Source organism: Brachyhypopomus gauderio, chromosome 3 (genome assembly GCF_052324685.1).
Source record: "Brachyhypopomus gauderio isolate BG-103 chromosome 3, BGAUD_0.2, whole genome shotgun sequence".
Classification (NCBI taxonomy): domain Eukaryota; kingdom Metazoa; phylum Chordata; class Actinopteri; order Gymnotiformes; family Hypopomidae; genus Brachyhypopomus; species Brachyhypopomus gauderio.
In genome coordinates this window covers 29,599,159-29,615,208 of record NC_135213.1, presented here as the reverse complement: position 1 = coordinate 29,615,208, position 16,050 = coordinate 29,599,159, and the positions used below count along the sequence as shown (strand labels likewise).

Below are 16,050 nucleotides of genomic sequence, written 5' to 3'. Positions count from 1 at the left end.
GAAGTTTCTGTATTTTTTTTTTCTACATTTTTGTTTTATTTTCTGTAATCTAGATGTTCTCATGGCAGTATGTTTAATCAAAAATCAGAATGCCAGTTGCAACCACTGTGGCTCATCTATATGGATGAGTCTGCTGTTATTAAAATCACAAAGTAGAAACTAACAAAGTAGTTACATTTTCAATAGGGTTTGTTGTGACTGGGGAATACAGGTTAAATTCCTCAAAACCTCTAAACACGGAATGCTGCATAGATGAGCAGGTCCGATGTTTGATATTATTGCCTTTTTAGGGACTAGGGTGGCCACTAATACCTGAAAAGATTATATGAGGATACGACATGTCAACACAAGTAAAACTGACCAGTGTAGCTCGCGAATAGCTGACACGCGATGTAGAAGATTTTGAACTACAGAAGAATCATCGTCATGTCCCTGTTCTCCATCCGGTTGTCCTGACGTGCAGCGGGAACCAAAGTGCATCGTTCGGTGTTTCCGTATGGCCAAAAAGGGGGTGCACACACAGTTAGAAAGCATGGAGGGATATTTGATTTAGTTCCCATATCCCTACATAGGCAGCATACCACAATCAGATCAGGGAGATCATCTTTAAGTGCAGAATGGAAGCTGATAACGACATTCAAACGACACCAAGAGGATTTCACTGCAAGTTATGCGATGTTAACATACCCAACAGTACGTTTTAAACTGCAGGCTCGTCCGGGCCAGCACGTGTAAAGGCAGCGGAGCTTGGTTAGCTAACAAGCTGGCTAGGTTAGTTAGTGTAATAGTTATTTAGTTTTACATGAGTATTACAGACTATAAATGTATTTATTTCGTACATCAAACAATGCTATCTAGCTAGCTAGCCTCCTAGGGTAGTGTACACTGAAAGTCCTTACAGCTAAGTTGGCTAGCTCGCCTGCTAATCTAAAGCGGCTTAGCTACAGTTATGTAAGATATATGAAGAATACAGTACACAGTGAACGGATGCTTGTTGAAATTCTGCGGAACAGTGCTTTAAAACACGCTAACCTGAGCTAAATTGCCTCGATACGCAGAGCCCAGCCTCGGAGACCATGTCAAGGGGAAGAAACACCAGCACCTCAGTCGGCTGCGCGCCAAGAGGAAGAGCCAGGAGGACAGCAGCGTCTTCGTCAGCGGGTTCACACCCGAGACCTCCCGCACTCAGCTGCACGACTACTTTGAGCAGTTCGGACCAGTGGCCGAGGTCATCATGGACAAGGAGAAGGTCCGCGAACACCCGCAGCTTGTCCACGTTCATATTGATCACGCCTGTGAGGTAGGGTTTAAGGTAGTTGGTGGATCAGGCTTGTTGCGGATGAGGTGTGTGTTCCTGTGCTCCTTTGCAGGGCGTGTATGCCATTGTGGAGTTCAGTGAGGCCAGCGGCACACACTCCGCTCTAGCTCAGTTGGAACACAGACTGCAAGGGCTCAAGCTCCGAGTCAAGCCCAGGGAGAAGAAGGAGTTCAAGCTTACCAGCGGGGCAAGGCACAACCCCAAGAAGCCCCATGTTAGTCTGGGGAAACTCAACCACGAGCTCTGCCAAGCAGCCACTGTAAGGCTCTCGCCTTCACAAACGTGACACGCAGGGAGTCATTCCTGTTGTCTTCGGCAGGCTTATCCAGAGCAACTTGAAGGAACATTTTGATATCTTCTTAAAAACTCATTGTAGTACATATAGGGTGAGCTACCATGTTAGCTAATCTAAACACAGTGTCCACTTTCTATAGCACCCCATCAAATGATACTGCTACACCCAAAAGGTGTGTATGTCTATCTTCTTTACTAAATGCACTGTTTTCCCCACCCCCGTGGCGGGTTGTGGTCCTTGGCTCAGGTAAATGAGCAGATGCAGAAGGTGGTGGAGACCTTCCAGCTGTCCGAGGGGGACCGCAAGGCCAGAGAGCTCCTAGTCCAGTTGCTGCAGGAGGTGTTTGGCGAGTTCCTGCCAGGTCAGCGCATGACCACGCCACTACCCCCACATGGATAATTGTGTCTTGTTACTGGTATATCACAAGCAGTCATAACTCCTATTTCCTCAGTAGCTTAGTGACGCACTAAGTTAGAAGAACAAGGGATTTGTCATGGTGCAAACATATCCAGGCTGATATTCTGGGCTCTGTACAGATATGCAGTGTGATGTGATTATATATACATAGACACACGCACACACGCTGTGGTCTGTAGTGTTTATTCCTGATATGAATGGAATGTGATGGTCTTATGGCATATATTCCTAATGTGCATCAGGGGATAAATGTATTATTAGACGAACTATTTTCAGCTCTAATGTGTTGCTGAGTTTCTGTGGTTCTGATTTTTTTTGTAAGAGTCCATGTTTTTTATGGCAAGAGTTCACGTTTGTTTTTTGTTTGTGTTTGTTTGTTTGTTTGTTTTTATTGCATTCCTGATGTGTTGTCGTGCTGGCGTGTAATGTGACTCAGACTGCCAGATCACCCCGTTTGGATCCTCTGTTAACACATTCGGCGTCCACGCATGTGACCTGGATCTGGTTCTGGACCTGGAGAACACCAAGGCCTTCCAGTCCCGGGCGAGGACTTCCGAGCAGGTGCGTCACACGTGGTTATGTTTACAGCACCTCCGTCTTTGTACATCATCCACTGATGGTGTGTGATTCTATTACGGTACAACACACGACTGTACTGCAGTGGTTGTAGTGCCTGTGAACCCACCCCGCCTCTCCGCCGCCCCCTGCAGGCAGGCGAGGAGCGGTCAGAGGACGGGCGCTCGGAGGACTCCATCCTGTCTGACATCGACCTGGCCACGGCCACGGCCGCTGAGCTGCTGGACCTGGTAGCGGCCATCTTGCGAAAGTGCGTGCCCGGCGTGCACAAGGTGCAGTGTGTGAGCACAGCACGCCTGCCCCTGGTCAAGTTCAACTACCGACCTCTCACCCTGCAGGGTGACATCACCATCAACAACAGGTAGTCGTCAGCTAGGGCTGTAACGGCATGTGTGGACATTCACGTGGTCTTACGGAGAATGCGTAGTGGTCTGTGTGCAACGATTGAACGTGGTGCGGAATCAAATGTCACAAGAGCGAGTTCCACCCCAGGCGTTACGCCACCAGCAGCTGTACTGCTGATCATGCACCTGAAGGGCTGGGGTGTCGGAGCTCCAGTCAACATGCAGCGAAGGTGGACCTCCAGAGGAAGGAGGAGCCTCTGGTCTTCAGTGAGGGAGGGAATATCCACTACCTTAACATGAAGATGTTTTGGGGGAGACGTTCAGCTTAAGCACAAGCACGCTTGTTAGTCTCAGAATAGCTCTTATGGTTTTTGTCATTCACATACACACACACACACACACACTCTCTCTCTCTCTCTCTCTCTCTCTCTCTCTCTCTCTCTCTCTCATTCCATCTCCCCCTCTCTCTCTCTGGCAGACTGGCAGTGAGGAACACCCGTTTCCTCCAGCTGTGTTCGGCGCTTGACTCTCGAGTGCGCCCCCTGGTGTACACTGTTCGGTTGTGGGCCAAGCAGAAGCAGCTAGCAGGTAGCATGGCTCTGGACTAGCATGTGCTTTAGTGGGTTTAGTGCGTGTTTTCGTGGTTGGTCCAGCGGACACGGGCAGAACTTGTTTTCTCTCTATAATTTGTTTACTGCCAGGAGATGATTGTGTCTTGGTCTATAAACACACAATGAGTTACTTGACATAGTAAGTCAGTCCCTCTCTGTCTCTGTCTCTCTCTCTCTCTCTCTCTCTCTCTCTCTCTCTCTCTCTCTCTCTCTCTCTCTCTCTCCTGCAGGGAATCCATTTGGCGGTGGGCCCTTGTTGAATAACTACGCGCTCACCCTGCTGGTGGTGTTCTACCTGCAAAGCGTTGAGCCGCCTGTCCTGCCCACCGTGGAGCAGCTGAAGGCCATGGCCTGTAAGTGCTGCTGGAGAGAGGGCACAGGGGGCGGCACGCTCGTTGGGGGGTATACAGGGGGCGGGGCTACCCTCCCTCCCCTCTCGGCTCTAGGGCAGCGTAAAATAAACTGCATATGAATCACAAACATCATACAGTATTAATTTCTCAATAATACCCTACAGAGAATTACAGAGCTCTCTCTCACACATACACACACACACATATATACACACACATACACTTTCTCTCCCCTATAAAGAAGACCATGAGAGCCTCACTGATCTTTGATCATCTATATATCTCCCTTTGCAGTACATGAGTGATTATATTTCAGGTTCACTCTGTGTTGTTACAGTGAAAGAAAGCTGACGGCCCCTTTTTAACAGCTCATAAAGCTGAGGGAAGATAATAAAGTGGCATCCACTGGTGGTGGCATGACAATAAACGACTGTGACACGGCCCCCGTTGTGCCCCGTTTGTGCAGGTGAGGAGGAGGTGTGTATCATTGATGGGTGGGACTGCACCTTCCCCAGCCAGCCATTTGGCGTGCCCCCGAGTGCAAACGCGGACGACCTCTGTGAGTACACTCTGACCCGGCTCACTTCTTTCAGTCCATTGGCGGCAGGTTTGCCGTGGGCTGCCTCGTCTCATTCGTGGCAGCGTTGACGTTAATCCTGTCCCTCTTCCAGGCACGCTGCTGTTTGGCTTCTTCAGGTTTTACTCCAAGTTTGACTTTCCTGCCTCTGTGGTGAACCTGAGAGAAGCTCGCGCCTTACCCATCGGCGACTTCCGCAGCGGAGACGAGGAGATGCACAACGCTCCTGAGGGCGGCGCCTCTAAACACAGGCCCGGGCACGCAGGCCCAAAACTGGGCCCCGTGAATGTGCTCGACCCCTTCGAGCTTCAGCACAACGTGGCGGGAAACCTGAGCGAGCGCACCCACCGGAGCCTCCGGCACGAGCTGGGCGAGGCGGAAAAGTACTGCAGAAGCTTGCAGTTCCAGCGCAAGTCAGCCAAAGGGAAGTCCTGGGGCCTGGTGCGGCTGTTGGCGCCACGCGGGGAGCCTGGGACCGCCGGCCGGGACGCCTCCTACAGGCCGCCAGAAATCTGCATCCCGTTCAGGACGTCTGAGGCGCATGGGCGTCCGAGCCAAGACGACGAAGCCTGCCGTGCCGTCTGGTTTAGCAGGCTGTGCTCGGCGGTGGAACTGGTGTTCAGGGACGTCCTGAAGTGCACGGCCGTGGAAGGGACTGCGTGGCAGGAGCCGTGCAAGACTCAAGACGTGGGAACGGTGGAGGAAGCTGTTGAGGAGCCGAGTGCAGAGGGCTCCAGTTCACTGTGTAAAGCCCATGCGGGCGTAAAGAGGCCTCTCACTGCTGATGAAGGTCCTTCTTCCTCTTCATCTCCGCAAGGTAAGAGGCAGAGGCTTGAACCATTGGCTGGACACCCAGAGTCGGCTCACTGGAGCTGGGTCCAGACGCAACAGGTCTGGGCCGGCCGGCGGAAGGTTCGCAGGGATTTGGTGAAAACCAGCGATGAGGCCTCCCAGCCTGAAGGGGGCAGCAGCAGCCTGGAGAGCAGGGTTACACAGCGCATCGCAGAGAAGCAAGCTGACCCTCGAGACTTGGTGGAGTTCAGCGTGGACGCCACCGTGGTGGCCGGCAGCGAAAGCACAAAGGCGGTGCTCAAGTTCATCCCGACAAATGATGTTTCAGGACATTTTCAAGACTTTTTCCACTTTCTTGAATCTTTTCTGCCTAAGATGGTAGAGACGAAGATGGCGAAACTCCAGTAGGTGTTCTTGTCTCATTTGGTTCCTCGTTGGTTTCTGTGTTCTGGATCATAGGGGATTTTAAAATAGCAGATCCCTTTAATAGCAGAAATATATCGGTTACTGAACTTAATCTAGTAGCTAAAGTAATGTTAATTCGTTGATTTGGTTTTGAGATTGTTTTTCATTTTTAGTCCTATTACTTAAGAATGGTAATTTCTTTCAGTTTGATGTATTCTTTCAAAATTAGATGTAAAAACACTTTTGCAGTGTTAGTTTAGGACATTATCTATTTCTTTTATGCTAATGTGTTTGCACAGTTGTGCATTTAACCTGAAAGAAAAAGAAAAATCTAAGTGTTTATTGAATATAAAATAAGCAATAACGTGATCTGTGCCTTTCTGGACTTTTTGTTGGGATTAAACAGTTTTATTTCTTCAAGCCCTGTTCTGTGGTATGTTGGATGTAATTTGACAGACGTGTGTCTCCTCCCAGTCATCTCCTCTGCAAAGTGTGGTGGTCTCCAGTAGTGTGGTGTCATTCCTTCGTCTTTCGTAACGAGTGTTTTGAAACAGGAACTGGAGTGTTACACACTAGTGTGAGGTTGCCCAGGGGTCACTGACCTTTTGTGAAGCAAATGGCTTCAGGGATCCTGTATGAATTTAGGTACTGCTTTTATAGAAAGGCCTTCTCAGCATTACAGAGTAGATAACACTACATGGGCAAAAGTTTTTGGATGCCCCTTCTAATTATTGAGTTCAGGTATTTGTTACACTTATTGCTTACAGGTGTAATCGATCACCGATCCATACCATATTCATAGACCAACACTGGGAGTCAAGCGTGCTGTAATGAAGAGCGTAGTGGCATTAAACAGCACATGATGCCACATTTGCCCTAAGTTCATTTGTGAAACGTCTGAGCCATGAGGCTGTAGTGGCCGTAGGGGCTGCGGAGTGCTGGAGTGTGTTTAAAGAATCCGTCGACGGTTCCCTCACTCACTGCAGAGCTCCAAACGGCCTCTGGAAGCATCATCAGAAGGAACTGTCGGGATCTTCTGCAATGGAAATCCATTTTATGAACAGCTGCTTTGTAGCAACAGTGGCCCAGCTTTGTGGCAACTCCAGTGGCCTAAACAGCACTGATCCCAAAATCCCCACTTAATCACTGGAAATTGGAATGTCATTTGCAAGACAGGCCAGATCCAAGATAACGGACGATCTCACGAATGGTCTGCTGCATCAATGATCACAAATTCCCACACTCGTGCACTGGGATGTCACAAATCCTCCCAGAAAACCTGAGGCTGTTCTAGCTGTGAAGGAGGACCCACTCCATATTGATGCCTATGGTTTTTAGAATGGGATGTCCAGTAGTCAAGGTTTGTCACATACATGGTCATACACAGTACGACAGGCAGTGAAATGCTTTGGTGACTGCTCCACTTTAAATTAAACTATGATAAATAAACAAAATACAGAAATATATAAAAAATAATACAGTTAAAAAGCCATTTAAGTGAAATGACTTAAAGTGACAAGATTTAAAGTGGCAAGTTTAAGGTGATGAGTTCAAAATGAATGACTGATGGGAATGTGTAAAGTGACTGATGGTGCAGAAGTTGTGCAGCATACTTATAAATGCTTTATAGATGTTATACAGTTCTAATCTATACACATGGGGTAGTCATGGCCTGGTGGTAGGGAACTGGTCTTGTGACCGGAGGGTCGTGGGTTCGATTCCCAGACCAGAGCCATGACTAAGGTGCCCTTGAGCAAGGCACCTAACCCCAACTGCTCACCGGGCTAGGGCTGCCCACCGCTCTAGGCACGTGTGATCCACAGCTCCCTAGTAATCACTAGTGTGTGTTCTAACTGCACAGATGGGTTAAAAGCAGAGGAAAATTTGACATACACATACAGTGGGGAAAATAAGTATTTAGTCAGTCACCAATTGTGCAAGTTCTCCCACTTAAAAAGATGAGAGGCCGGTAATTGACATCATAGGTAGACCTCAACTATGAGAGACAAAATGTGAAAAAAAATTGAGAAAATCATTTTGTCTGACTTTTAAAGAATTTATTTGCAAATAATGGTGGAAAATAAGTACTTGGTCAATAACAAAAAGTTCATCTCAATACTTTGTTGTATATCCTCTGTTGGCAATGACAGAGGTCAAACGTTTTCTGTAAATCTTCACAAGGTTGGCACACACTGTTGCTGGTATGTTGGCCCATTCCTCCATGCAGATCTCCTCTAGAGCAGTGATGTTTTGGGGCTGTCGGCGGGCAACACGGACTTTTAACTTCCTCCAAAGGATTTCGATGGGGTTGAGATCGGGAGACTGGCTAGGCCACTCCAGGACTTTGAAATGTTTCTTACGAAGCCACTCCTTTGTTGCCCTGGCAGTGTGCTTGGGATCATCGTCATGCTGAAAGACCCAGCCACGTTTCATCTTCATTGCCCTTGCTGATGGAAGGAGGTTTGCACCCAAAATCTCACAATACATGGCCCCATTCATTCTTTTATGTACACGGACCAGTCGTCCTGGTCCCTTTGCAGAGAAACAGCCCCAAAGCATGATGTTGCCACCCCCATGCTTGACAGTTGGTATGGTGTTCTTTGGATGTAACTCAGCATTCACTGTCCTCCAAACACGACGAGTTGTGTTTTTACCAAATAGTTCTACTTTGGTTTCATCTGACCATATGACATTCTCCCAATACTCTTCTGGAACATCCAAATGCTCTCTAGCAAACTTCAGACGTGCCTGGATATGGACTGGCTTAAGCAGGGGGACACATCTGGCACTGCAAGATCTGAGTCCCTGGCGTCGTAGTGTGTTGCTGATGGTAGCCTTTGTAACGTTGGTCCCAGGTTTCTGCAGGTCAATCACTAGATCCCCCCTTGTGGTTCTGGGATTTTTCCTCACCGTTCTTGTGATCATTTTGACCCCACGGGCTGAGATCTTGCGTGGAGCCCCAGATCGAGGGAGATTAGTAGTGGTCTTGTAGGTCTTCCATTTTCTGATTATTGCTCCCACAGTAGATTTCTTCACACCAAGCTGCTTGCCTATTGCAGATTCAGTCTTCCCAGCCTTGTGCAGGTCTACAATTCGGTTTCTGGTGTCCTTTGACAGCTCTTTCATCTTCACCATAGTGGAGTTTGGAGTGTGACTGTTTGAGGTTGTGGGCAGGTGTCTTTTATACTGTTAACGACTTCAAACAGGTGCCATTAATACAGGTAATGAGTGGGGGAAAGAGGAGCCTCTTAAAAAAGAAGTTACAGGTCTGTGACAGCCAGAAATCTTGCTTGTTTGTAGGTGACCAAATACTTATTTTCCACCATTATTTGCAAATAAATTCTTTAAAAGTCAGACAAAATGATTTTCTCATTTTTTTTTTCACATTTTGTCTCTCATAGTTGAGGTCTACCTATGATGTCAATTACAGGCCTCTCTCATCTTTTTAAGTGGGAGAACTTGCACAATTGGTGACTGACTAAATACTTATATAATACTGTATATATAAATAGTCTGTGCATTTTATGCAATTGCATTAAAAACCATGCTCGTTGAGGATTCGAATAGCTTGTGGGAAAAAGCTTCTTCTCATCCTCTCTGTCCTGACTTTTAGGGCGAGAAAGCGCTTCCCAGAATGTAACGGAAAACAGTTCGTTACTGGGATAACTAGGGTCCTTTACTATCTTCCCGGCTCTTGTCCAGCACCGTCTCTTGTATATGGACTGCAGGTCAGGAAGCTCCATCCAGATTGTGCGCTCAGCTGAACGCACCACCCTCTGTAGAGCCTGCCTGTCCTGCTTGGTGCAGTTTCCAAACCAGGTTGTGATGTTTCCCCTTATGATTGATTCAATGGTGCAGGTGTAGAAGTTACGGAGTACCTTGGTTGGTAGTTTGAAATTCCATAATCATCTGAGTAAGCTCATATGGGGGAGATGGTGTCATGTCCACATGCATTTGCTCATATGGTTTTACTGGACATAGCACCCAGTGCTGCACACTCATGGAGGAGTATGTCGGGTTGTAGTGAGAGAGGTCAGCCCTGCTCAGCACTAGGGTACTTGTCACCAGGGTTATTGTTATTGTTGATGTGTTTGAGCAAGTGACTACAAATCACTTAACATAATAATAATAGCTAAAGGAAAGGTACAGAGTTTGGACTTCAATGATGGACTGTTGTTGGAGATTTGTTTGGTTTTGTTTGTTTTCTTGTGTTAATTTTTTATTTAAGCTGGATATCACAATCATATCTTTTCATTCCTTTTCCATCTGAGTCTTGAGTTAAACAGCTCAGGCAAAATGGCCAAATGCTGTAAGCCCTACATGTGTGTGAATGGTACATTCTAAGGATGTGCTAACATAAAATGGAACCACCATAGGTATGTCTAGTTTTTCTCAAAAGTGTTGTAAATAAATATACTAGGCTAACTTGCACTATGCCACAATGAGTTGCTGGGGGTTATAGAATTTGAAAAGATGAGAATTTCTCACAACCATGAATTTAACCCAGAATTGGTTAAATTGAGTATTCAGCAAAAGATCCACGAGAAATGTGCCGCTGGCTCCATTCCAGTGTAGCACAAGTCTCCCCTTCTGCGTCATAGCTATGTTTCCGCACTTTGGTCAAATTGTCCCTTTAAGAACTGATCCTAATTCAGCCGTGTCAGTGCTCCACTTGCCATCAATCTCCCATGCCGGATCAGTTAATGACTTCAATTAATGCCCTCTAATTCGGAAAGGATGGAAAGGAGGACGAGATAAGGTTGTGTGGGCCACGAATGTTCCTCAAGGGAAATCCATCATTTAGGAAAGGTAGAATTAGGTTGCCTTTCATCGATCAAAGCCTGTGTAGGGTATGGAGGCTAGTTTTTATTTACCCCAGCGCCGATCAGGGAAGCCAAAAGACTGTTGGACTGGGCCTGATCTGGGGAGTTTTCATGGCCACTGTGAGCTATTCATAGTCATATTTTGTCTGGTGAATTTAATGTTGTTCTTACCTTTCCTGAAATGTGGTTTGGAGCATCTCATCCCAGAACAGCCAGAGAACACTATACTGGTTTTTTTCATTTTAGCAGCAGCTTTGTCTTTTAACCATTTGTTTGAGCAGAATTAAATCCAGTAAATCACCCCAGTGCTTCTTGTTCTTGATGCACTGAGTCTATGTGATGTAGAGGAGGGTTGCGGAGACATGCAGCGTGACCCCACCATCGCTGGCTTCAGGATGGACACGTTTTGTCTCCCCTCATGTCTTATTCATGGCTGTGTGATCACAGGCCTTATTTTGAACTGAAATTGTTACTCCACCCTCCCTTTGACCCCTTTGCTCTTATCGACCCTTTTATCAATCTCCCCCCTCATCATTCTGTTTGGTTTCTCTCGTCTTCCACTCGCACAGAGCTCAAACACACAAAGGCAAACATGTGCGGCTGGCCCCGGAACACTCAGCTCACATTAACCACTTCACCGTCGTCGCCATGCGTAAAAGACGCATCCTGGATGGGGGAATAACGGGACTATCAACAATCACCAATAAAGATGGAAGGAATAGGAGCTCAAACAAGTGTGCTGGGGGGAGTGGGGGTGGGTAAGGGTGATATTAGTTCTGGTACTTGATGTGGCCGCACTATGCCTGCTGACATGCTTCTAGAACCTTCTGTGATGTTTTCTGGCCTCCTTCAAACTCATTATTTATCTCTAACATCTTGTTTATATTATTTGATTGTCTAGTTGTCTCAGCTGTGTTCAGGAATGAGGACGGACGTGTTCGTTTTCTTCACTTGCCTCTTTGGTCTGTTCCTGTTGTGTCATTATAGATTGATCGAACAGCACACATCCTAATGTTCGAGTTCATTTTATTCATCCCCAAGTTGCCGTACGACCACAGCTATCTCCCTAATGAAAACCATAAATCAGGCACGTCACACTCCAGTCCTGTAGGGTAATGGAATGTGGTGTGCTCTGACATAGCAGGTGTAGCTCATGAATGTTGTAACATAGGCTAAAGGAGTCAAAATACTTCAAAACACACAATGCTATATACTTTTGTGTGTTTCTGACGAATGATCACCACTTCTGGCCACCACCTCTGAGATCTGGATCCGATTTTATACCTAAACCCATCTCCACATGCTGATTTGGACTACATTCATGTGTTCACTACACATACATTCACTACACATGCACATTTTCGTTCCTTAAGAATATCTAATGGAAGGCTAAGCAGATATATCAGTGAGTTTTTCTGATGAATGTCCTGACCAAACCTTTTTTCATCTGAAAGAAAGCTGATTCCCCTTCAAGCTTCTTTTATCTACCACCAGTATGGATACAAAAGCTAAAACCACAAAACTACACAAAACTCTGTTGCTTTACAACTATAGCTGTTACTTTCAGCTCAGCAAACTGCTTTGAAGAGCAACCCATCCATCCGTGGTTTATGTCGTATCTTGGGACTTCACTATAATGTTTGCTTACCAAACAGCTATTAACAGACGTCTGCTACGCCTCCCTCTACAAGCTGCAGAAATCACCTCCATCACCTTTTAGGGGGAGCATTATGCCAGGGCCACTGTTTGTGGAGTTTAGCGTAGCATTATTGCTTTGCTCCTCTTATCATCCAGCGGCTTCTTTGCGTGTTTACCCACAGCAGTGGGCTGAAGTGGAGGGTGATTATCTTCTTCTCGTTGACTTTTATTGCACAGCCAGTCAAGTGACTGGGCCAATGGTTTTGACTGTGGAGTTGAACAACAGGAAACCATGAGGATTTGTGGTAAAATGCTCCATTCCCTGCCACCTACGAAGACTGTGCCCTGCACCTGCAACCTGTAAACAAGATCTGTCATCTTCACTGATCGTTTGGATGATCGAGTTTGAATTTAAAACAAGTGTTTAGCTGCCATCTGTTTAGCTCACACTGGGTCCACCTACTTTGAGAAGAATAACTTTGGAAAACATTTAGTAATGCCTGTAATACAAGGTCATTGTATTAATGAAAATATGAAATGAGACGTGTGGTCTTCACAGTGATGTAGTTTGAAGTAAGAATTGTTTTTCACAGCAATCTGCATGCACCAAAATGCTACTGAAGGAGAAATTACGTTGTATTGAACACATCTGAATTAGATTGCACTTTGATATCATGTGGGAACCATCAGACGAAACAGCATCATTGCAGTGCTAAAAGAAGCACTACCTGTTGCTACGGTGACTGTCAAGTTTCCCAACGAACGCAGCATAGCAGTAAGTTGTCATACATTTAAAATGTTAGACAGTCTCAAAGCCATCAGATGCTCTGGGACCGTGGGCGCCATCAGAGGGTGAGATACGCCAGCCGGTCTTTTAAACAGACGCCGCGTAGCCACAGTCAACAGCACTGGCGCCGTCTCTTGGGCCCTTTGGGAGAGAAGAGCATGACGGCAATTGTGGGCAGAAATGACTGATTGGTTTTGGGGATAGGGAATTGTAGGCAGTAATGACTGATTGGTTTTGGGGAATTGAAGGAACAAATTGATGATGTTGTTGAGAAGGATTATTGTTAAAGCATAGTGAGATAGTGAGATAACATTTCTCAAAGTATCACAAAGATATAACAAGATATGCCAGTATTCAATCTGATATGTTTAATTACTGATATGTTCATGTTTAATTTGTACTTTAATTATTTCATCAGGATATGTTTTCCCTGTTTCACTACAATAACACTACAATACCACTACCATGCCCCTACCATGGCAGTAACATTGGACCAATTACACATATATATTCACATTTTATTGATAAGATGAGTGGCAACAAATGGAATGTGGAATGTTATGGTATCTTTACTTCACCAAATCTTTCTATTTTCCTTCAGGTCAGGTCAGGTCAGGACAAGGGTGAATTTCAACAAACAACAGTGTCATTTCACTGACACTTTTAAAGCTATAATTATATAATGCTGATAGCTAATATCATATAATAGTCCAGTGTGATGAAAAGCATGACTGCACCTAGTGTTATGTGCTAACCCTAACCCTAACCCAGGATCTTATACTATAAAATGTATTAATCTCTTAGTATGTTGATACAGTGTTCATTCAAAATTAGACTGACCTAACATTTATCTTGTACAGTATTATTTTATTATCAAAGTAATTTCAAATATTTATTGTTTAAAACAAGCACTTCATTCTTGGAAGATCTATATGTCTTAATCCATCAGTCTGTTTGATAGGAAATAATTTATTGCATTAAGCTCAGAAATTTTATTACCTCCATTAGAAATTACATGGAAACTTTCTTGGTCCCTGAGAAAATTGCAGGCTTAAAGCAGAATACATTTGACTTACATAAGCCTGTATTACATAAGGATGCTAAGTTTTCATCTTGAACTAACTTCATAATGAACTAACACCTTATCTTTGACCAATGAGCTGTGTCCTTGCGACTCTCCCCGTTATCAGCCTGCGTTCTCCTGTTTCCTGGTTTTGAACCTGCTTTCGTCACGTGCACATGCACCTGTACATGCACATGCACGTGCACATGCGCCCCATGAGGTATACTGAAATGGGGAAGCCATTGGATGCTCTTTCTACAGTGTGGAAGTACTTTTCAGAGAACTGCTGCAACTATTTGTAAGAGTTTTGTGCTATTCACCTCACAAACCCAGGAAGTGTGCACTTTGGGAAAGGGACATAATTCCACAGCTCCCAGCCTGTCTAGTCTAGCCTGGAGCCTAAACTGGACTCACCTGCTCCATGAATTTATGAAGCATTAACTGCTGTGCCAACTTACTTTAATACATTTTACTAGTTTATCTGATGAAACCCTGAACAGGGAATACGTGTGGAGAAAATGCCCATTCAGTGATTTAAACCTGTTTGTTTTGAAGCATTAAAACCGTTATATTGTGTTGGGGTCAATTTTGACCTGTTTTCAAAGTTCAGATGTGTAAAAAGTACTGTTTGCTTTTTTGTATTGGAATAGGATTTCATGAGATCTTCAGAAACAGCTATTTTAACACAATAAAGGCATTTTTATAATTTTAGTAAATTTTTAAATGTCTCAAATTCAAAAGTACCCTTCATGGTGTTACGGGTCACCACTGACCCGGCATAGAATACTTGCTGTTGCTCCCATCACATAAAAGGTGTGACTCACCGCACACACCCAAACACCCACCCACACAAACACACACCCATCCACACTCCCACACACACACACCCACACACACCCAAATACCAACCCACCCACACACACCCATCCACACTCCCACACACAAACCCCCACACACACCCATCCACACACCCAACCACCCACCCACACACACCATTCCACACTCCCACACACATACACACACCCACCCACCTACACCCACCACACCACACACATATACCCACACACATACACCTACCACACACACACACCCTACCCAAGCCCTCTCCATCTGGAATAAAAACTTTCCCACAGAATATTGATACATACGTACACACACACACACAAACCCCCACACACACCCAACCACCCACCCACCAATCCACACTCCCACACACATACACCCACACCCACCACATACATATACCCACACACATACCACACACACACACACACACACACACACCAATCCATACACCCACACCCACCACACCACATACATATACCCACACACATACATCTACCACACACACACACACACAGACACACCCTACCCTAGCCCTCTCCATCTGGAACACAAACTTTTCTGCAGAATATTGATACATACGTACACACACACGTGCACACATACAAAATTTTGTTTTTCGATGTTTATAGCTTACACACACAAACAATTGTTCTGGTCATTGTTCTGGGCATTGTTCTGGTCATTGTTATGGGCATTGTTCTGGTAATTGTTATGGGCATTGTTATGGTCATTGTTCTGGTCATTGTTCTGGTAATTGTTCTGGGCATTGTTCTGGTAATTGTTCTGGGCATTGTTCTGGGCATTGTTCTGGTAATTGTTCTGGGCATTGTTATGGTCATTGTTCTGGTAATTGTTCTGGGCATTGTTCTTGTCATTGTTCTGGGCATTGTTATGGTCATTGTTCTGGACATTGTTCTGGTAATTGTTCTGGGCATTGTTCTTGTCATTGTTCTGGGCATTGTTATGGTCATTGTTCTGGGCATTGTTATGGTCATTGTTCTGGGCATTGTTCTTGTCATTGTTCTGGGCATTGTTATGGTCATTGTTATGGTCATTGTTCTGGACATTGTTCTGGTAATTGTTCTGGGCATTGTTCTGGGCATTGTTATGGTCATTGTTCTGGGCATTGTTCTTGTCATTGTTCTGGGCATTGTTATGGTCATTGTTCTGGTCATTGTTATGGGCATTGTTCTTGTCATTGTTCT

The 16,050-nt window shown here is 45.4% G+C and overlaps 1 protein-coding gene across 1 annotated transcript; it reads left to right on the top strand.

The window, feature by feature from the left end:
- Positions 1-495: 495 nt before the first annotated feature.
- Positions 496-6,108, top strand: tut1 (terminal uridylyl transferase 1, U6 snRNA-specific). The gene is made up of 10 exons (XM_077001045.1): positions 496-693; positions 1,059-1,249; positions 1,371-1,577; positions 1,860-1,974; positions 2,467-2,591; positions 2,741-2,967; positions 3,429-3,538; positions 3,792-3,914; positions 4,381-4,473; positions 4,586-6,108. The coding sequence occupies exons 1-10, from the start codon at positions 618-620 to the stop codon at positions 5,689-5,691; spliced, it is 2,373 nt and encodes a 790-aa protein (XP_076857160.1). The 5' UTR covers positions 496-617; the 3' UTR covers positions 5,692-6,108.
- The last annotated feature ends 9,942 nt before the right edge of the window (positions 6,109-16,050 follow it).

Bases quoted from the DNA above. Each gene is read 5' to 3' on its own strand.
- tut1 (XM_077001045.1), top strand. From the start codon at position 618: ATGGAAGCTGATAACGACATTCAAACGACACCAAGAGGATTTCACTGC. The intron at 694-1,058 runs GTACGTTTTAAA...CTCGATACGCAG, and splicing joins CGATGTTAACATACCCAACA to AGCCCAGCCTCGGAGACCAT. The intron at 3,915-4,380 runs GTAAGTGCTGCT...CCGTTTGTGCAG, and splicing joins GCAGCTGAAGGCCATGGCCT to GTGAGGAGGAGGTGTGTATC.